The sequence below is a fragment of the Aethalodelphis obliquidens genome, unplaced genomic scaffold (genome assembly GCF_003676395.1).
Source record: "Aethalodelphis obliquidens isolate GAN/ISIS:26980383/991018 unplaced genomic scaffold, ASM367639v1 scaffold103, whole genome shotgun sequence".
Lineage (NCBI taxonomy): Eukaryota > Metazoa > Chordata > Mammalia > Artiodactyla > Delphinidae > Aethalodelphis > Aethalodelphis obliquidens.
In genome coordinates, this window is record NW_020838047.1 from 577,778 (window position 1) to 599,724 (window position 21,947).

The following is a 21,947-nucleotide window of genomic DNA, read 5'->3' on the forward strand; positions in this document are numbered from 1 at the left end:
TCAAGCAGTAAAGGAATTTTCCCAAAATCATCCCACTAAAAATGGCAAAGCCACAACCCTGCCACGGACCTGACCGATTCCAAATAGAAATTCATCCTGACATAAGTCACTGCCTCCTTCTCACCAATCCACCTCTCTTTCCCAAGGTGGCCAAAATGCACTCTCTACTCCAACACCGCCAGGCTCTCCAAAGGCCCCCGCGTGCCGAGTTCACCCGTCCCGACCCCGCTGCCTGCACACCACTCTCCTCTTCAACAAAGGCAGCTCCTTCCAACCCTGCTCCTCTTCCAGAGCCCCTGCCGCCACCCTCCCTCTGGATCCCCGCAGGGCCCATGACGACGCTCCTGCGCTGGGGCCCATCGCCCCGTGCGGTGCTCCTCCGTTTAACCAGCGCAGGCCTTGTCCCCCGACCCGCGTCTCGCGAGGTGAGGGCCCACGCTCACATTTCTTTCTGTACCGCTCGCCGCGCGGCGCTCATCACAAAGTGGATGCCTGCTTGCTGCTCTGCAGAAAACGATTCTTTCATTTAATATTACACTTTGGAAGATCAATAACTACACAATTCTGGCTCACTGAACAAAACTGAGTCAAAATACCAATTATAATTAAATATTATAACCAAAGTTTAGTTGACATTTTAAATATAAAATAAAATAATGATTTTTCATGTCCAAGAGGACAACTCTTAAGAATGTAATGCAGACATTTTGCTTTTCTTTGCCTTAGAACACTAGTTAGCTTTCTCCTTCGGCTGTAAATGCATCTTAAAGGACCTTCTACTAAGGCTGACGGGGAACCTCTGCAGAGGCGGAGTAAAGGTACCCCGAAGCTCTGCTGAGTGCTAACCCAGGAACCACGCTAGAGGGGCTGCAGGTAAGGCAAGCACCCCGACAACGAAAAAACAAACACCTCCTTGGCCAGGATTCAAATCAAGCCTCTGTTGTAGTGAGATGTTTTCTGCCCTACAGCATCACGCGATATTAAAAAGATGTTAACTGCTCCTACGGCTTTGCATTAACAAGTGTGCAGGGGCTGGCGAGATGAAAACCAGTGCCGCACAGGCCACGTGCCTCGCCGTGCCCTCCTCCCCCACCCCGCTCCTCTCTCAGCCACAGACACACGCGCGCACGCGCGGGGGCCCCGTTACCTAAGCACGCGGCCGCGCCGACCATGGCGTAAAGGCCGGGGGTGATGCAGTCGGCCCCGACCTCACACCACTCCTTGAAGATGAACCAGTCGTGGTGATAGTAGGCCAGCTGCTCCACTGCGATGCCCACGATGCGGCCGGCGATCGCGCCGATGGCCATGCTGGGGATGAACAAGCCGGACGGGACCTGCAACGGGGCAAGCGCTCGGTGAGGCACGTCCTCCGCGCGCCTGCTCCAGACCTACGGTCTAAGCCTTGAGGCACAACGCAAAATCCTGGTGCAAAGGGAACTACAGCAAACCCTTGTTCTAAATGTAAGGGCAACAATCCCACCAGCTCAGTTACAAAGTAACAACCCACACTCCCCAGCCCAAAGAGAAGGTGACCCAAGAGTTATTTCTCCTTTAGCTCAGGGGTCTCTTCATGCCAGTCCCTTACATACACACATACGTGAAATGATTAAAAGGCGCACAGTTTTCTGGATTCAATTTAGTGAGGAAACCAGGAACAGTACAGACCAACTATTTAACCAATATTAAAAGACCAACAGCTCCAACCTGCCGGGCACGAAACGAGCCCAGCACAGAGCAATACGTGTTGACGACTGTGTCAGGTCATGAAAAGAATATGCACGTAGAAGGGATCAAAACAGACGTTTCACTCTCCCACCAGGTATGCCCTCAGCCAGAGTGGAGGGCAACGTGGGCCCTGGCGGCCTGCCCGCTGCCTCTGGCTTCTGCGGGAGAAAGCTGGATTTACAGAGCAAACTCCCTGCAGAAGTGGGGGCTTTAGTGGCTCTTCTAACTTGATTCACCATGAAAAAAGGGGAAACTTCAGGGCTTTTCTATCACTTAACCCTTACGCCCAGCGGACTAAGGCAGAGCACAACAGAAGAGAGAGACGGTGGTTCAAAGGCTGCTGCCGCTGCAGTCTGCTGAGCTGCAGCTGTCCTCCCGTGGCTCACAGTGCTGTGTCACTAGTGAATGGTAGCAGCTGCATCAGCCGCAGGGGCCGGCCTTTAAAGAACAAGGGTCCGAAGGACAGACATCTGATTCCCACACACATCACTGACGATCATAAGAATTACATCTCTGGCAAATGACTAACTGATGAATGTTATTCTCACTTTCATAAATTCAAAAGAAGCAATGTCCCAGGGCACAAGGCCTAGCTGCCTGAAACCCCGGGTGGAAAGGCCTGGTGCCCCCAGGCCTAGTGACTGAGCTCTGAGCCCACAGGGGCCTCTCCAGCCAACATCCCACAGCGATACAGGAGGCAGAGCCAGGGCTCCCCACAAACACCCACACCCTAATTCCTGGGAATCGTCTGCCGCAGGGTTGTTTAATCAGCTGACCTGAAAACAGGAGATTACCCCGAAGATATGGGTGGGCCTGAAGTAATCACAAAGGCTTTTTAAATGTGAAAGAAGGCTTTAGAAGAGTTCAGAATGCTGAGATAAAGCAAAAACTTGACCAGCCGTGGCTCTGAGGATGAAGGAAGGGGGCCAGGAACCAAGGCACGTGGAGGCTGGAAAAGGCAAGAAGACAGACTCTCCCCCAGAACCTCCGTGAATCCCTGTTTGCACCTTCACTTTAGCCCAGGGAGATCCAATTTGGATTTCTGAAGTCCAGAACTGTAATAAATGTACGTGATTTAGTGGTAATTTGTCACAGCAGCAACAGGAAGCTACTAAAAATGGTTTTAAAACATGATGATCAATTCTCTGACACCCCTTCCCACTCTGAGGTACAGTGTGTGTGCCCTCCCTGAACCTGGGGCCTCTGTGACCGCACAGAGAAACAGGACTTAACAGGAGGTGTGCTGCAGGACATCCTTGCCTAGGTTAGAAACGGTCCTCTTGGAACCATGCTCTGGGGACCCTGAACTGCCACCATGTGAGGAATCTACCCACCCTGAGGCTGCCACGAGGGAAAAACCAGAGACAGACAGGCAGTGCAGGAGGCCAGCTGTCTGAACCTGCTCAGCCCAGGTACCTGACACACGAATGGCTTTGAAATGACCAGCCGAGCCGTGTCTTGATGACAACCGTGGAACTGACCACGAACACAATATGCCCAGCTGAGACCTTCCCATCCTACTGACCCAACATCAAGGGCACAGTAAGCGGTTCTCTTAAGCTGCTGGGTTTGGGGTAAGTTGTTAACCCAGCAAGAGATACCACGCTCAACAATATCTCCTAAAAAACTCTTCTTTTCGTTACTAAAAATTGAACCCAAAAGATAACTCTTTCAGCCTACATTTACGAAGCAACCATCTTCAGATAAAACTTTCATTTCTCATTCCACATACAAGTGCTGAACACGCCAGGACTACTTACACATCACCTCACGGGAGCACCTACCTTGATACCGAAAGTGAACACGGTCATTATGATTTTAAATATGAGTGCCAAGCATAACTGCCATATAGCTGAATATACTCCAAGGCCTGCTGGACGATCCGGAATGTCATCAACGATTTTACTGGCGTTCATGTCATTTCTGTAGTCACAGAGAGAAGAGGATTCCAGGGGGCCGCAGTCTGTGAAGAGCTCTTTAATCAGTTCGCTGGTGTTGAGCCTCGTGTAGGGATTAGGGAAGGCTGCCACGGCAGTGATGGCTGCAACAATGATGACCTCGAGAACAGGATACTTTCCAAACTTGGTGGATTTGCGTCGGCGGCACCAGGCAATATTTGCCCTAATGAAGAAGGCTCCCCATAGCCCTCCAAATACCCCGAGGAGAATAAAAGGAAACAGTTCGAAAAGGTACCACGGTGTATGATACTCCACATAAAAAAGGACCAGACGGCTATTACCAAACGGATTGATGGATCTCAAAACAAATGCAGCCACTAAAGCAGCAAAAAATGATCTCCATAAAGTTTTTAGAGGAAAATAATAGCTAACCTAAAAAAAAAAAGGAAAAGAAAAATTAATGCTGTAATTTTATAAGATAGTTCTGATATGTTATAACTTGAACGGTAAATATCAACACTCTAAATTTTGCTGCAGCTAGAATGTACATATAATGGATTTTACCGTGATAAGAAAAATACCACTATTTAGTAACGTTGGCTATCACATCATTACTAATTCACAGTATCAACTGATTATAAATGTCTACTAATTATTTAAGATACCTAGCCTTGTGTTATTTTTAAAATGAGCTTCAATGCCAATTCAATCATGGTAGTTAAGAATAAATGTACCACCACCAACTCCTGTTAGTTCATAAAGAAGTATTTAATTTCCCTCTTAGATATTAAAGCAAAAAGAAGAACATAAACAACTGGGAGAGAAAAGTAAATTTTAAACATTTCTAAGTCACATTTTTGTGTCAATGTGTAAAAACTCTTAAGCACCAGTGAGAACACAAAAACAAAATATTCCACTGAAGCGACTAGGATTATTTCCTTAAACATCAATAACTGCCACAGAAATAATCACACAAGAAAAACTTAAAAAGATGACTTAGAAACTGATTAAAAACCTTTAAATAAAAACAAGGCTATAATTTAGCCAAGGAGGATGGTTTCCAATATTTTCTATTTGTGCTTACCCTTAATTATCTTCAACAAAGTTAAATTTTAAATAATCACTAACCTTTTATACATGAATAATATTTTGAAAGACTTTTCTCAATAAAGAACATACATATTACTTTTCATGACTTTTTAATGTAAGGAAGAGTGAAAAATAAGTATGAAAATAAATTTGAAAACGTAAAAGCAAATTCTGTATCTATTACACTAGCTATAAAACTGAAAAGTGTGCCGAAATACATGTGCAATGGTAATTAAACATAATTTTAATTGCTGGTGGTGGTTGTTTTTAACCTACCTCTTCCAGGCTGAAAAGAACTCCTCCGATTGGTGCACCAAAAGCTACAGAAACACCTGCAGCTGAGGCAGCTGATAGCACCTACAAAGAGGATGCGGGTTATTTCACATGTTCTTATAAACTCAAATATACCAAACACAAATTCTTCATGTTACTCAAATTTTCGAAATGCCCTTCTGAATTTAACTCGCATGTCTCCCTCTCTCCAAGCAAAGACAAACATTTCTTCTAAAAAGATTTTCTTCTCTTCTGCTTGAATTGAAAGGTCACTCTCATATTCAATATCCAGTCAAAACACATTTGTGCGAGATACACCAACGTAATAAGCAGGATGTAAAGAAAAGGCAATGACCACAGACAACCTTCGAGATGTGTGCTTGAGGACACGAGTGGAGAGACCAGTGGAGACAGTTGTTTGCTTGTTTTTAAACAGGATATTATTTCTTCAGATTTTGGAGCTCACTGCTGCATCATTAATAATTACTCTAGCCCACATCCTAGTGAAATGTCCAGGGAACTTAAAACCTATCGAGCTCCCTACAGGTTCAGTTCCCTAAGTCCTCTGAAGAGTCCGCTACTGCCCCCTTGGGAGCCTCAGGTGAGGGTACAAACCATGGCCACCCGAGGGCACACGCCCAGCACAGGTCACAGCAAGGAGGAAACAGCACTCACGGTCCTCCCTCCAGTCCCCAGGCGGCCACTGAACGCTGCCCACCTCCCACCAGGGCGAAGCCAAACACACATATCAAGTCACTGGGCATCTACTGGTAATCAAGTACTTTTCTAAGTCTTTATTCCTTTTACTACTTTACTCCAGTAAATATCTGAGGCTACCAAAGCATTTCCTCAAATGGTGAATTCTGACATCTCTGAAAGAGAAATTTGAAATAATAAAAATTAAATTGTAAGTGTTAAGAGCACGAACTCCATAGTCAGGCTCCACAGTCAGTAGTTGGTAAATTAAAAATGAACAAATTCTTGTTTTAATTAAATTGTACCCGGCTTTAGAAGGCAGACTGCTTATTTGGGGGAGGAGGGAGAGCAAATCTAACTTACTATTTTGTGTTTTTTTCCACCAACAGGATTGCAGACAACAGACTTAACTGAATTCTCTGATTCTCTGTTTAATATAATAGAATTTTACAATCAAGCTAGCACCCACATACTTAAAAGTCACAGATGTTTTCGTCTGTTTCATAAATATCTAAGAATCACTTAATTTAAACACGTCAAGGAAGTGGTCAAGGGAAGAAGGCCAAAATACGAAGCCTAAATGCTTTCAACTAACGTGTGAACTCTAGTCATTTACGCGCCAAGGTGTCAGAATCAAGTTAATGTCATAAACATTACTAATCTTCACAGTGTGCACATTAAAATCTGGGTGAATTTAATTTCTATAATATTTTCTAATAAATAAATTTTTGTACTTATAATGAATAAATAAAAATTAAAATCGTACTCCACAAATGTCAAGGTACAATAGCAAGTAAAGGAACTACACTGGGTAGACAAATGCAGTTGAGACTGGGGAAACAGGAAGGGACTGGGCTCCCAAAGTCTAGAGCTAATAAGAAGGTCCCAGGAGCCCACTTTTCTTCTAGAAAATATCCACACCAACCTAGAAACCTCAGGGGAACTCTATGATATATCAAGTTTAAAGGTCTCCTAGAAGATCTCAGGCAAGACGAAGTCCTGTATCCCCTTAACGTGAATCTCTGATGTAACCTCAGGAGGTTAAAGACCCTTCGAGCTTCCCTAAGGTGCCAGAGAGCTCTGTGAGATGACACACCTCTCCCACTGGGCATCAGAAACCTCCTCCAGAGGAAAACAGCTGGTGAGATGGCCCACCCCAGGAGAAACACTGATCCAGAGAAACAGGAGTAAAACAATGTTACATTTGGGAAACACTCCAGAGGAGGAGAGGTGTCAGGCAAAGCAAAAACAAATGCAAATCTTTGTGAAATGCAGCTGAAACCAACGACACCAGGCCATCTAAACCTCCCTGAAATACAGGAGTGAGCCGCACTGGGGATGGACTCCAGACAGATTCTGGAGATCATTCAGAACACATTAAAATTGTAATCTGAATACAGAATGTATCCAATGTGATCCTTACACTAGGAGATTCTTCACTGATTAAGTCTATGGAACAGATGTTCGTCTGTCAAACAACAGAAGACGCTTACCTCTCTTTTCTTGGCTTCATTTGTGCTGTACTTGGGAAAGAGGTAGGAAAAGATATTTCCACAGCAACAGGCAACGTGTACCAAGGGCCCTTCTTTCCCTAAACTCAAACCTGATGCCACAGCCAGTACTAATGTGATGGTTTTAATCATTAAAGTCCATTTTCCCAAGTAGCCTCTGATGATGAATCCACTCAAAATAGTTTTAATCTACAAAGGAAAGATCAAGGCAGCTTAATTTCCTGTAAGAAACATGAGACCTTAACTAATAGATTACTCTCTTGTTTTACTCACCCTGCAAATTTTGGTGGACAATGGAAAGATTCACAATTCATTTTCTGAAAGCTTGAACTGTTACGCTCTATGTAATAAATCTGTAACGTATTCTAATTCTCTTCCCCAGCAAGGATAGAAGGCAACCCTATCTCATGAACAAAACTAAAATACCAGGCCATGTTAAGGGGCTACAGACTTCAATGCAAGGGGTATAATTACATAACCAGCAAATGGTAAAGTGGGATATTTCTGTTACAGACATATAATAAAGTTAGATACATTTCAGACATTCTGTGTCAGAAATAAAGATATCTTGCCTTTAAAGATATTGTGCCTTCTCAGAGTACTGTAATATTGTGTAATATTTTCCTATATATTAAGAAGGATGAGTGACAACTGCTGAATACTACACAGCATTGCTCCTTATTAAAGATATTCTTAATTAATACAGCTTTAAAATCACTAAAATTGTTTTTAAAAGCAATGCACTAGAAAGAGCTAGTAACTTATTTGAGACAGAAAAATAAAAAGGGAAAAGAAAAGAAATAAGTTCACATCATGTTCAATCCTAAGTATATTCTTCTTTAAGTCACTGTTGATAAAAAATAAAACCCAGAAGTCTGTACTATGGACCCACTATGATCAAATATTTATTTTAAAGTACAGAAGGGTTATAAATGTTAACTGCCAAATTCAAGGATTATTAACTTATCTAATTAAAAGATAGTTATAAAAAGAAAATGAACGTAATCAAATCCAGTTCATAATGAGCAAAACATCAACTAAGTCACCAAAGAACTTGAGGCTGCAAGATACTTTCCAGGTTCTTGATGTTTAGCTCAGGGCTGACATTCGTTTAGTCATGTGCGAAATTAGTGGTGAGGAAAAAAAATCAACCTCCACAGCAAACAATGAAATGAGTATGGGGAAGAATTTCTTTCAACGATGTCTACTATCAGCTGACATTTAAAAAATTTTCTTTTTCATATTACAGACAAACCACTTCCCCAGAAAAACCACTACTTTTCCCCCCTACAGGCAAAAAGATAAGTATCACAACTGCAAAATGTTGATGACACTAAACACTGCATGGCTTACCTCTGGAATCCCAGAGCCACAGGCATACGGAGCAAACACCTTCACCAGGGAAACGGCAAGAAAGGCAAAACTCAAGGCCCAGAAGATGTACATTATGTAGTTCATGATGTACGAACCAGGACCCTAAGAAACAAACAGTTCAATAGCATGAACTTAATTTACGGGCGTCACTAATTCAAGTGCTTGCCACCTAAGCAGCTTGGGTAAAACTTGTAGAAGCCTCCTGGTTTACTGCCACAATAATAAAAGCTTTACATGAACGAAATATTTAGGTAGAGTCTAAAAACATATTTGTATACGTACCAAGGAGACCATCTATTTAATATTTTTCCTAGCTTCATCCTGATCCTCAAAGTCTTGTTGCCAAGAATCTCGGCTGCACTTCAATCTCCGCCAACCCACAAACCACTTTTTGGAAACAGTTGGTGAAGACAAAACTACCTTCACACTCAGATTTCATTTTGCTGCGATTCTCCTGAAGATTAAGTGAGAAACAGCATACTGCCCATCTCACCAGCAGATATGTTATTTTTAGTGCTAAAATTCACCTATGACAAAATTTAAAAAACATATCCATATCTTACCATGTAACCATGTATATATATATAAAATATAATATTCTAACTTCTGAAATGTTCTTTATAGAACATCAACAATAGTAAAATACTCATTTAAAAACTGTCATGCCACAAAGAAAAATCTCGGCATTTTTGCAAGATATCTCCAGTCAGAAGGCTTATTTTCACTAACATTTTTCATAATTCATACTTCCCAAACCATTGTGATGTACTATGTTAATCGGCACTTTGTGGTTACACAGCTCCTACTGCACTTCTTTTCTACAATAAGAAATACATTTTACGTCATAACCCAGCAGATTTGTATGTGGCTATGCAGTTAATAGAAGAGCCTCTTGAAACAGTACCTACATTTTACTCACGGCAACGTATTCTCATATTTTCCATTCTATCCTATTACATTTCTTTCTTTATTTTCCTTTAATGCAGCTGCAGTCATCTAACGTGATTAATTCTATAATTAAATGAATTGGAGACTCATTTCACGGTATCAATTATTAATTCACTTTGAGACAAAGCAAGACTCACCTCCGCTTGCCCTAAGATTAATTCCGCCCAGGTTTTCCACTGTGGACATTTATCCCTCTCCTCAAATGTGGTTTCATTAGACCCCCAGCAACACTGTTCGTGGTTGTACCACAGTGCACTAAGGCAGATGCCCTCCTTGAGGTCAGTCATCCAGTCGGCGGCGATGTCTATTAAACCAGCCAATGCCCCTGGAAAAAATGTTGGAGGTGGTGAAAACAGGCAGTCCATTTCTGGGGAGCCCAGAACTATCAGGTTAAAAGGGTCAAGGAAAGCTGGGGACTCCCTACAAATAAAGGGTCATAAAGAGAATACTACACAAATTTAAGATTTCAAATCATATTAGAAATAAGTTTCTATTACTTTTTAAAAAGTGTAAATAGCTATTCTTTAAAATAAAACTGTTATTCTTTGCTTGAAATTAAAACTACTTACATCATTAAAATTCACTGTGATTTTTAAAATGTGTCGGAATCTTCCAAAGACAACCACCTGGCAGGAGGGGCTCATCTCAGGTTGTGAAGTCATAGTTTTTACTGGTGTCTTTTAATCTGAAACCTAATCCGTAGATTTACAAAGGATCTCAAGCTCGTTAAAATGGAATATCCGTTAGAATTAGTGAAACTCATGGCATTAATGAATTACTGTGACAGACTATCAGGTTTGTTTCTTTTTTTCTTTTAACAGAAAATCAAATATACCAAGATCATCTTACTGACAGAGTACAGAGAATACACAAATTATGGTCAAAATCTAGAGCCTTCTCATATAAAAAGATCAATGGGTCACATAAACAGTGGCCAGCCAATAAGGGGTATCAGACTGCCTCTACTCTCTACACAAATTTTAACTTTCCCTTGTGTTCTTGGGGACAGAATCTTCCACAGTGGAAACTGAAAGTCAGTAAAACAGCCCTTCGTGTTTGTTTTCACATCTTCAACTGCTATTAAAGTCTCACCCAGAGGGCCTCTGGGCGCGGTGCAGCCCACACGGAGCTTAAGTGTGGGCTCTGACTGTGCCCTGCCGACTCTCTAGCTACATGACCTCGGTCAAGTCGCTTAAGCTCTCTGTGCTTAGTCCCCTCGGCTGTTAAGACTCAGACCATAGGACTGCCATGAGGTTTACACACATGTAAAGCTTTCGGAACAGTGTATGACACACAGGAAGCACTCAATAAATATTAGCTATTTACTGTGATGTTAACATTAAAATATACTTCACTGATCATCTGGTCCAAACCATGTGTTTTACAGATAAAGAAACAGAGCGAGAAAGGTCACCCCAATTGGATAGACAAGTACGCTGACAGAGCCAAGGATAGAACTCTGCGCCTCCTGCCTCCTAGTCTTATATTTAAGAAGATTTTTTGGAAGGAAAGAAACAAATGCTTCTAAAAATCGAAAAGTACCTGAAAAAAAACTGCAAGGAGGGGAGAACCGTTTATTATCCTGTTAACCAAAAAAGGGTTACATTAAAAATTTTCTTTACCTGATGCCAATCCTGTTAGTGTTACTACTAGCCATCCTGACCACGCATCATACAAACTTTTTGTCATTTCCCATGCTGATTCTTTCTTTTTGCTGTTGATCTGAAATTAGAAATGTTTATGCTTCATTTTTCAAACTACGAGCAGAAGCCAGAGTTCTAGAATCTAACAATTTTCTCAGTTACTATACATGGAACAGTACTTTCTAAACTAAATAATGGGATAAGTGAGTTTGGGGCAGAATCAGGAGGTCAGACACCTGCGACCCAGATGACAAGCATTTACCCAGAAATCTGTATTTTTAACAAGAACCACAGGATGAGAGCAAAGGGGTCCACAAACCACATAAAGTCTGACACAGACTGTGTTAAACTGAATCAATCTTCGCTGGTATACATCTTTTATATTAACAGAAATAAGACATTATAGCTTGAAATGTCTGCCATTCCCTGCTCATTCTCTGCTTCTAGCAGTTAAGTGGAACATAATGGTCTTTAAAAGGTAAGGTCAGTGAGTAACAGTACTACGCCCATAAATGCAGTACAAAGCAGTCATGTGAATAAAGGGGCTGCCAAAATGTGTAGGCCCGTAATATGCGAGAAAGGAGCACTCCAATCCCAGGGGAAGGGTCCCGTCACTGTGGAAGGCAGAAACGTCCTCTACAAATACAGAACAGGAGGTAAGATTCGTGGGACGGCAACAGATTTGACTTCCAGATCTCACTCTAAGACACAAGAGGGCAAGTCTCTCCTCTCTTCCCAAGAAACGATCCCTAACTTGCCCAAACCTCTTCTGTCCTACTACCACGGCTGCTTTACAAAGCCACATTCTCGGGCCAGGACTTCAGTGCTCCTTCATCCCACGGGAGGGCTACAGCCGGAATTCAATGATCTGGCCTATTTCAAACATTTGCTCTATTTCAAGCCACAAGGCTCCATTCAAAAGACTCAGTAAGTTCTAAATTGAATGCGGCAATTTTATTCCTTCTATATTATAAGCAACCAATCACAGATATTAACCATTCTTTAGAATTGAAGGTAGGTCATTCCTTTCAAAAACAATAAACCTCATGTTGCTTCTTCTTCCTCTAACTAAGAATAACTGTAATGTTTAATGAGATATAACATTAAGTAAACATTTGAAAATCATCTAAATGTTCATCAATATAGTACTGGTTAAATAAACTGCAGTACATCTATGTCATGAAAAACTCTGTAGCCATTAAAAAAGAATGAGATAAATGCAGTATCATTTGGGGGAGAAAAGCAAGGTATAAGTGTGTATAGGATGCTACCATTTATCTAAGAAAAATAAATAAATATATATGCTTGCATTTTAAAAAATAAAGGGACAAAACATAACATTGAAAGTGTGAATCATTACCTGTAAGAGGAGGAAGGCAATAAGTTGGGAGGTGCAGGGACTATAAAAGAAAGTAATTTGTATGTGGAACCCTAGTGGGTTAAACACTAAGGACAAAAAAGTATCGTAAAAAAAGAAAACACTAAAACTCTTCAGTAAGCATGTTGCTGGCGAGAGTGTTGGTAGCGTTATTCTGAAATAACACATCTGCTGTGTGTGTGTTGTGAGGAGAAACAATGCATGTGACGCTGAGATTCTAGGCTTGGCTGAAAGGAGATACAGGCTTAAGGACTCCAAGTCAAATGAAAGCCCTACAGCATTTAATTTAAATTAGAAGGTTCCTCTAAACTTAAGAGGCTAGAAACAATGGCCAGCCTGCAAGCAGTAAGAGCCTCCAGCGCTCAGGATGCCTGTGTACCATTTTCCTTCAAAGGAACCAGAGCTCCTTGGAGAGGTCCAGGTTCGGTGCAGGAAACGTGTAACATGAGCCAGGATTAACTTGTCTTCCCAGAATACATCAAAGTCTACTAAGCACGGGCCAAAGGACTCACACACCAACCTAAATAGGCTGCCACTGGTCAGAAATGGAATAACATGGGCATCAATAAGGATAATAATTGTGATGATTAAAACACATCAAATATGTTTAGGCCCATGAAGATACAGAAACAGCAACCAAACAAGCAAACCAAAACCTCACTGGTCAACTCTGAGGATGCTAGGGAGCCATGAGGTGTCAAACCTCCTCCCTTCTCTGAACAACCCGAACTTGAGGGAATCCAGGTAACTGGTGTGGGAAGGTTCTCTTTATAGAAAAAGTCAAGCTAATAAATAAAAACGGAATGAGAATTAGATTGCTACCATCCTGCGAAATACTGACATAAATATTTGAAATGATATAATGCTGAATTTGCTTCAAAATAAGCTGGGGGCGGGGGCAGCTTCCCTAGTGGTGCAGTGGTTGAGAGTCCGCCTGCCGATGCAGGGGACATGGATTCATGCTCCCGTACGGGAAGATCCCACATGCCGCAGAGCGGCTGGGCCCATGAGCCGTGGCCGCTGAGCCTGCGCGTCCAGAGCCCGTGCTCCGCAACGGAGTGGCCACAACAGTCAGAGGCCCGTGTACCGCAAAAAAATAAAAATAAGCTGGGGTAGGAGGGCTACAAGGATAATTAAAAGTTTAGGGGAAAAAGGAATTAGATAGCTATACGCACTAATATAGAAACTTTTTTTTTTTAATTTGATGCTTTAAGAACAACAGTAAGAACATCTACATGTAGAACTTCCCAGCTTTAACAGAGTTTTATGCTTATATAAGCATATATTAAAGCACTGAAAATGATATTTGACTTACTTAGAAAGAGATGATTGATGTGAATAGCTAGGACACTCACTGACTACCTCACTTACTGTTATATTATTTGAAATGTTTTCAAGGACCATGGACTACTTTCATAACCAGAGAAAAAAAGGGATGTGTTGTGGTTTTAGTTTCAGTTTTCTCTATAATTTTATAAACACGGTATCTATGGACCCTTTCCTACCCCTCACTTGAGAACACACTTAAACCCTCCCTGAATATGTCAGTGACTCTGTAAAGTAATATAATTCCAAGTATAACTGTGTTTACCTAACAATCACACAAGGTATGGAATTTATAGTGTGTGTGATTTAGGCACACTGGACTAAAACAGTGGTTCTCGGGGGCTTCCCTGGTGGTGCAGTAGTTAAGAATCCACCTGCCAACGCAAGGGACATGGGTTCGAGCCCTGGCCAGGGAAGATCCCATGTGCCGCGGAGCAACTAAGCCCGTGCACCACAACTACTGAGCCTGTGCTCTAGAGCCTGTGAGCCACAACTACTGAGCCCACGTGCCACAACTACTGAAGCCTGAGCACCTAGAGCCCATGCTCCGCAACAAGAGAAGCCACCGCAATGAGAAGCCCGCGCACCTCAACGAAGAGTAGCCCCCGCTCACCGCAACTAGAGAAAGCCTGCACGCAGCAACAAAGACCCAGCACAGCCAAAAATTAAAATTAAAATTAAAAAAAAATTAAAAAAAAAAAAACAACAGTGGTTCTCATGGTGTGGCCCAGACACCCTGTGTGTCCCTGAGACCTTTTCTCAGGGGTCTTCATGGTCAAAGCTATTTTCATAGTAATATTAAAACACGATGTGCCTTTTTCACCATGTTGATGCTTTCACTGACAATGCAAAAGCGATAACATAACTGCTGGGTCCTCAGCAGAGTCAAGGCGGTGGCATCCAAACACCCTGGCAGTCATCACATTCTTCACTGCCACTTAGAGCTAAAAGGTAAGTTAAGTGCCAGTTTCACTTTGAAATGTCTTTGAGGAAGCAGTAAAAAGTATTGCGCCCAGTCTACTGAGGCTTCCTAACATTGCGTGTGATGACTGAAGTATACACACAGCACTTCCGATGCACACTGAAGCCAGAGGCGAGGCCTTGAGGAAAAGCACCTGTGCGATCTACTTGAGCTGCAAAACAAACCACTTCCATGGAACACCCATAGTACTTGAAAGAAAACCACCAAGCCATGGTTTTTCAGACTTGGAAATTTGACAGGTATTTTTCTCAAAAATGAACCAAGTAAGCCTGTCATTTCAAGTAAAATGTGTATTTGTTTCCAATGACAGAATTTCAGCTTTCAAGTAAAAATGAATGTTAGAAAACTTGTAGCCATCACTATAAGAATGACAGATCCCAGTCCTTAAAGACGTTTCTGAGGAGATCAGGGTTGATATTAACAAATGTGCCTTTTTTGATATTGTATAATGATATGGTGTAATGAAAGTGTCAACTATTGAAAGAACTGCATGAATCAATGATTCACTATTTTTCTCTTTTTTTTTTTTTTTTTTTTTTTTTACTATTTTTCAAAGGATCATGGCATAATATTACAAAATCATCCATTCAAAGTTCAACAGGAACCAAGAGATTTTAATGTAATAGGAGACAAAAAGTTCATTGATACAGTTTCAGATTACACAGTGCATCTAACCTTTAAGAAACTACCACTTGTCACTGTCACTGTCATGCAGTATCAAAGAATATCCACAATGATCTGAAAAGGTTATTAAAATACTCCTGGCTTTTCCAACTACACATCTGTGTGAGGCTGGATTTTCTTCATGTACTTCAATCAAAACATATCACAACAGATTGCAGCAGCAGATATGAGAAACCAGCAGTTTTCAGTAAACCAGACAACAATGAATGAATGATTTATAAAGATGTAATACAATGTCACTCTCTCATTAAATATTTTTTATTTTGGAAAATAGTTATTTTTCATAAAAATATGTTTTTTATGTTAACATGTAATGGGTTTGTTATTGTTACTTTTAAATGAATTAATATTTTTGAAATTTCTCAGTTTTAGTATCTCATATGGTATTACCTCTTATTTTCAGTTACACTCCATTTATAATGTTCCCAGAAAAGGTAAATATTGACTGATGAATCTCAGAAGCAGTACTTTTCATAAACAATATAATCTAAGTCCAACTTTAGGTTTAATACACATATATACATTATTATGAAAGGTAATACCTAATTTGTACAAGCCATTATTTCATTTACAAGTAACTTTCAGAGCTCAAATTTGCAAACGGCCTTTTAGAATTTGGAATTTTATTTTCAAGAGATTTTCTTTTTCTCTTTTAAAATTATTTTTGGATTACACTGTATCAGTAAGGCACAATTGACAACAAAAAAGTTAACGTAAGTTGTAGTTTTTAGCAAAAGCCATTCTTTTTTTGATTAGTGATTCATTACAACGTTCAATATGCCCTATACTGGACTCAATTTGAGAAACATCTCAGAATTTAAAACCAGGAAAGGAGATAAAAGAAAACAGCAAAACCCTGGGAAACTATCTCCCCAGTAAGCGGCTTCTTTTTCCAACAACTGAAATTATGTAATACGTCTCCTCTTTTGCCGTAGCTGCTGTGCTGCTCGAAGTCAGATATCATGCTGACTGCTACATCTTGAACTTGGCTTCATCCTCCCTCAAGTCACATGCCGCGTTTTCCCTTTCCTTCCTGCTTTGTCTTACTATACTTCTTTGATTTTAAGCTACTTCAAATCCTTTCCAGAAAGACATGGGATATAAATAAACGTTTAAAAAGTTACATAGAGAAAAAACATATTACTTATAAAATGTAGGCATTTACTTGAATGTACTTTTAATGTATAACATATTTTGGCAGGCCAAGATCACATATTAGTAAATGATCTGATTGTGCACTGTCATTTTAAAGATTACTGAAAACACTCACCCGTCTATGCCTTTCCCTGTCTTTACATCTCTCCCGCACCCAATCGATGGTGTGGAAATCGTCATAGGTACCCACACCGGGGATGGGTTCATCCAGAAGGTCCAGCAGGTGGGTGGAACTGCTGATGCTGCCTCCGTTTGTCATTGTGTAATGAGTTCCTACAAAGCAAAAAGGGGACAATGAGTGCGTTCTGTGAGACACAATGGTGAACTATGCTGCCTCCTCAGCAGTTCATTAGGGATTCATAAAGAAATAGTTATCACTCGAAATAATTACACTAAAACAGAGGCAGGAAAGCATTAGAAAAATTCATCTGAGACTTGGAAATAGGCAAAAAGACTATGGCATGTCCTTTCCAACTCACACACGATCCCCTAAACCAGCTTTGTCATCAAGCTGGTTCCCTCATTAGAGTTAAATAAATACTTGACAAGTGTCCACTATGTAACAGACTTGAAGGTACAAGGAAGGAGACAAAGACAATTCACAAAAAATAAAAACTGGCTATTAAATTTGAAAAGAAGTTCAATCTAACACAGAAAAAGAAATGCAGATAAAACCTACAATAGCATTTTCCTCTATCAGATTGGTAAAGATTAAAAAAGCTGGCTAACGCACTGAGTTGGCAAAGTTATGGGGAAAAGAGGTCCTGCCACAAAAGCATTAGTTTCAGTATAAACTTGTATAACCTCTTTGGGCAGGCAAAGCTACACAGACAATCTCCAACCCAGCGGCCATATATCTAGGAATTCTTCCTGCACTTATCCTTGTACAAGTCCATAAATCATGCAAAGTGTGGGGAGAACATCTTACTAGTGCTCCAGAAAGTAGGCAAAAACAAATGCCAGATGCTTATGATCTAAAAGAGGGGTCAGCAAAAGAGCCAGAGAGTATATCTTTTAGGCTTTGGAGGCCGTATAGTCAGAACTACTCAACTTTGCCACGGTAGCACAAAAGAAGGCATAGACAATATATAAATGAATGAATATGGCTGTGTTTCAATAATAGTTTATTTACAGGTGAAGAGCGAGATCTGACCCCTGACCCTATTTTCAAGTGCAGATCAGCATGTTTACTTTGAAAATCATTTAGTAAAATTTATTTTGGTTTAAAAGTTACGCTTACATGTATATTTAAATACAGAGAAAACAGTATGAAAAGATATGAAACAACATGTTAATAATGGTTACCTCTGACAAGTAGATTTGTTAGAAAAAGCAGAGAATGAACTTTGTCTGCATAACCCTTGTAGGTATATAAATATACCTATCAATATCAATGAAAATTACTTTTCTAAATAAACACACACACGATTAATAGGGATGTGAACGGGACTGAGAATAAAGGAATCCTAATGGATCTAACAATTAGGTAAGTGAAAAGAGCAACAAACTGCTACCAAAAGGCCCAGATGCTAGCCTCAGACAGCTAAGTCACTTTGGACAACTCATCTTCAAATATTAAGCATCTAAATGATATATGTTATATATCATTTTGTTATACCTTATAACAAAGACGTATAAGCAAAGAAGCATTTGGAATTTTTCTAAAGCCCTAAAAATTTAGAAAAGCTGGTACATAATTTCAAACAGGTGATCTTAGCATAAGTGATTACAGATTACATCTTCAAATTATGTAGCAGTAATATAGATTTTATGCCAAAAATAATCATCTAAAAGTGTATCATTTTAATAAAAATGTACTAACTGATATAGAATAAGGAGTGGCACTATACTAATGTTTAAACAAACACTATAAAAAGAAACCCAAGAAAGCAGTTTATTTTATTCTGTGGCTTTTAAGGAATGGAGCAAAATTTCCAGACCACTCTTGCAGTCTGATGGTTTAAACTGACTTGTTCTCTTTCGTTTACAAAGAAACTATCATAAATGTTAAGTCATTCACCAAAGGATCACGTGGCAAAGCCAGAATCTGAACTTCCCCCTCGCTATAAACAACGCCTAGTTTAGAGCACGAGGGGGTCTTGAAGCAGTGGGGCAGTGGGAGGGAGAGACACACACAGCCACCATGCTGAGACAGGGACTCATTTTGTTACTGTTCAGACAGAAACCAAACGGACGTCACTGTGGGTTGCAAGCTCTGTTTCTTGATCATTCAAAGAGGCAGTATTAGGAACAAGCATTAAGACAAAAAGGGTTAGTATTTCAAACAATGTAATAAGTACTTAATATTGTGCTAATAAACTTAATGTCTCTTTACTTCTACCAGATAGAACAGAGTTCTCTCTTACCTCCCCATTTAATACATTTGTGCTTGCCTTGGAAAGGTGTAAAACTTCTAAAAGGAGAGGAGTGTACTGATTTCAGTGTTTTGGCAGAAGCCCTCCGGGAATAAATAATTCACCGTTTTGGCTGAGGGTTTAAAGGCCCAAGTCCTGCAATGGCCCATGCTTGCTTACATAAAACATCTGCTCTAAACCTTCCTCTTCAGCCTTTACATACACACTAGCTCTTTCTTCCTCCCTCTATCCTGACTTTATTTACTAATTTCCACTTTGTGAAAGCTAACTGAAAGGCCACAAATTTTCTTAAGAAAAAGCGACAGGAGAGTAAAAATAATAAGAGCATGTATAATATCTTGATGAATTTCAGAAATCTGACTCCGCTTTCTGTACGATAATACTAAAATTGGTCACTGTGAGGATGGATTTTGGAGGGAAGCACCAAAGCCTCTACACCATTTAGGAAGACTTCTGGGGGGCTCTGCCCAAAACGCATAATCAGCACTACAAATCCAAGCTGAGGGAAATTCTGCAAGATAAATGGTTTGCATTCTTCAACAATGTCAAAGTCACAAAAGACAAAGCATGACTGAGGAGCGGCTCTAGATTAAAGGAGACCAAAGAGACAGCCACAGAACATGACCTGTGCGCTGGACGAGCACAGCAGGTCTGGGACAGACATGTTTGCGCTTCTGTATTAAAGGACACAGGGCAACAAGCAGCATATCTGAAAACAGCCTGTAGCTCTAATAACAGTACTGTATCAATGTCAATTTTCTGAGTTTGAAAACTGTACTTAGCTATACATAAGCTATATACCCTTCCATAAGGAAATACACACTGAAGTATTTAGAGGTTAAAGCGTATCACGTCTGCATCTTACCCTTATAGAGTTCAGGAAAAAATTACGTGGTAATTATATGCACCACATACATATAAATAGCCGTATAGATTATGGATTACACAAAAAACAGTAGATATAACAGCAAGAGAAAGAACAAGACACAGGATGAACAAATGTGGTAAAATGTTAACATTTCAGGAACCTGGGTGAAGGGTATATGGGATTCTCCTCACTATTTTTCAACATCTCTAAGTGTGAAATTAAAAGAAAAAAAATTTTTAAGTCTACTGTGATATATTTTGCAAACTTGAAACTTTTCCCCTATTTGCCCTTATCTGGGTAGAGTTGAAGAGACATGAACTACTGATCTTTATTATTATCTTCTATGAAAAATCAAAAGCAAAATTTCTATAGCACCTAACAAGCATGCACACAATATGTCACCAGCCCCAGGATGAGAATTCCCAACCGTCTGCACCATGCGGGTACTAAGCAAACACAGAGTGTATCCCTCCAACAGGCTTCTGAGCTAGGGAGGGGCAGGGAGAGACCACTATGCCTAATGTCGGAGGCAGCACCACACACACATTCACAGAAGCCCTGTGTCTTGCCTCAGTGACTTTCAAATCATTAGCCTGGAGGAACTACCCTGACATCTAACTTACATAACTACACAGTAATTCAAAAGTCCTGAAAGTCAGATATAAAGCATTCAACTTTTTAAACCAGAGGACCCTGTGCACCAATGATCTATGTTTTGGGACTTTTATGTGTGTCCCTTGGAATTTCTGGGGCTGCCACTGCACATTTTAGGGTAGGAATTAGCCAGAGCAGTTTGTGTCCCCAACAGACTATTTGAAGTCAGTCTGTCCTCTCATGCCTATTTGCTTCTACCTGACACAGCAATGCTGTTTGAAAAAAGTGGAGTATGGGAGAAATGCTGATTGGTCTTGGTTTTGGGGGAGCCCAAAGAAACAGAGATTCACTGTTTCGCCTCTAAATTATTCCGAAAAGAGGTTTGAGTCCTTCTTGTGACTCTTGCTATCAAATCGGCTTAGAAAGTAACCAAGATGGATTTTGCTAAGAAAGTAAAATAACACCTTTTTGCTAGTTGATTACAATATTTCTCTGGCTCTGATAAATATAATTAAAAGGAATCTCCCAGAAGAAAAAGGCAGACATTTCTTTTTTTTTCTTTTTTTGGCTGTGCCACGTGGCATGCGGGTTCTTAGTTCCCCCACCAGGGATAGAACCCATGCCCCCTGCAGTGGAAGCACGGAATCTTAAACACTGGACCACCAGGGAAGTCCAAAAACGCAGACATTTCAATCTGGCTTTAACCTCTCTCCTTTCATCCTGTTTCTTACTGGGTTATTATTAACAAATGAAAGATATATCATATTGAATGCAAAATCAATTAACATATTTTTTATGTTTAAAGTCTGCTTTGGACTTCTCTGGTGGCGCAGGGTTAAGAATCCGCCTGCCAATGCAGGGGACACAGGTTCGAGCCCTGGTCCGGGAGGATCCCACATGCCGCGGAGCAACTAAGCCCGTGCACCACAACTACAGAGCCTGTGCTCTAGAACCCACGAGCCACAACTACTGAGCCCACATGCCACAACTACTGCAGCCCGCACGCCTAGAGCCCGTGCCCCGCAACAAGAGAAGCCACTGCAATGAGAAGCCCACGCATCACAACGAAGAGTAGCCCCTGGTCGCCGCAACTAGAGAAAGCCCGCGCGCAGCAAAGAAGACCCAACGCAGCCAAAAATAAATACATAAATAAATTTATTTTTTTAAAAAGTCTGCTTTACTATTGCTAAATAAAATTCAAGAATCAGCTGACTATTAAAAAAAAGGATTCACACTTTTACATTAGTATGTGTGTGACATCGTTACATGCATTTTCTTTTATAGTTTGTTCTGCCAAACGTGGAAATCTGAATAGTACAAAGAAGGAGAAAAGGAAAGACTTTCTGTCCTATTCTAAACTGGGTAGGGAACATTCATTTCTAACAGGATCACAGAAATGCCTATATATCCCACAGTACGAGTAATTTT

At 40.6% G+C, this 21,947-nt stretch overlaps 1 protein-coding gene across 6 annotated transcripts in view; it reads right to left on the reverse strand.

Annotated features, from left to right (window-relative positions):
• The window catches only part of CLCN3 (Cl-/H+ antiporter 3), an 83,354-nt gene that overhangs the window by 15,081 nt on the left and 46,326 nt on the right, over positions 1-21,947 (reverse strand). For all 6 annotated transcript variants that reach the window (XM_027096527.1, XM_027096526.1, XM_027096531.1 and 3 more), the window contains 8 exons: positions 16,798-16,955; positions 11,137-11,236; positions 9,652-9,839; positions 8,546-8,668; positions 7,175-7,381; positions 4,989-5,069; positions 3,510-4,055; positions 1,148-1,334 (listed from right to left, as the gene is read on the reverse strand). In XM_027096527.1, the coding sequence (XP_026952328.1) occupies positions 1,148-1,334; positions 3,510-4,055; positions 4,989-5,069; positions 7,175-7,381; positions 8,546-8,668; positions 9,652-9,839; positions 11,137-11,236; positions 16,798-16,955 (1,590 nt within the window). The remainder of the gene's footprint in view (positions 1-1,147; positions 1,335-3,509; positions 4,056-4,988; positions 5,070-7,174; positions 7,382-8,545; positions 8,669-9,651; positions 9,840-11,136; positions 11,237-16,797; positions 16,956-21,947) is intronic.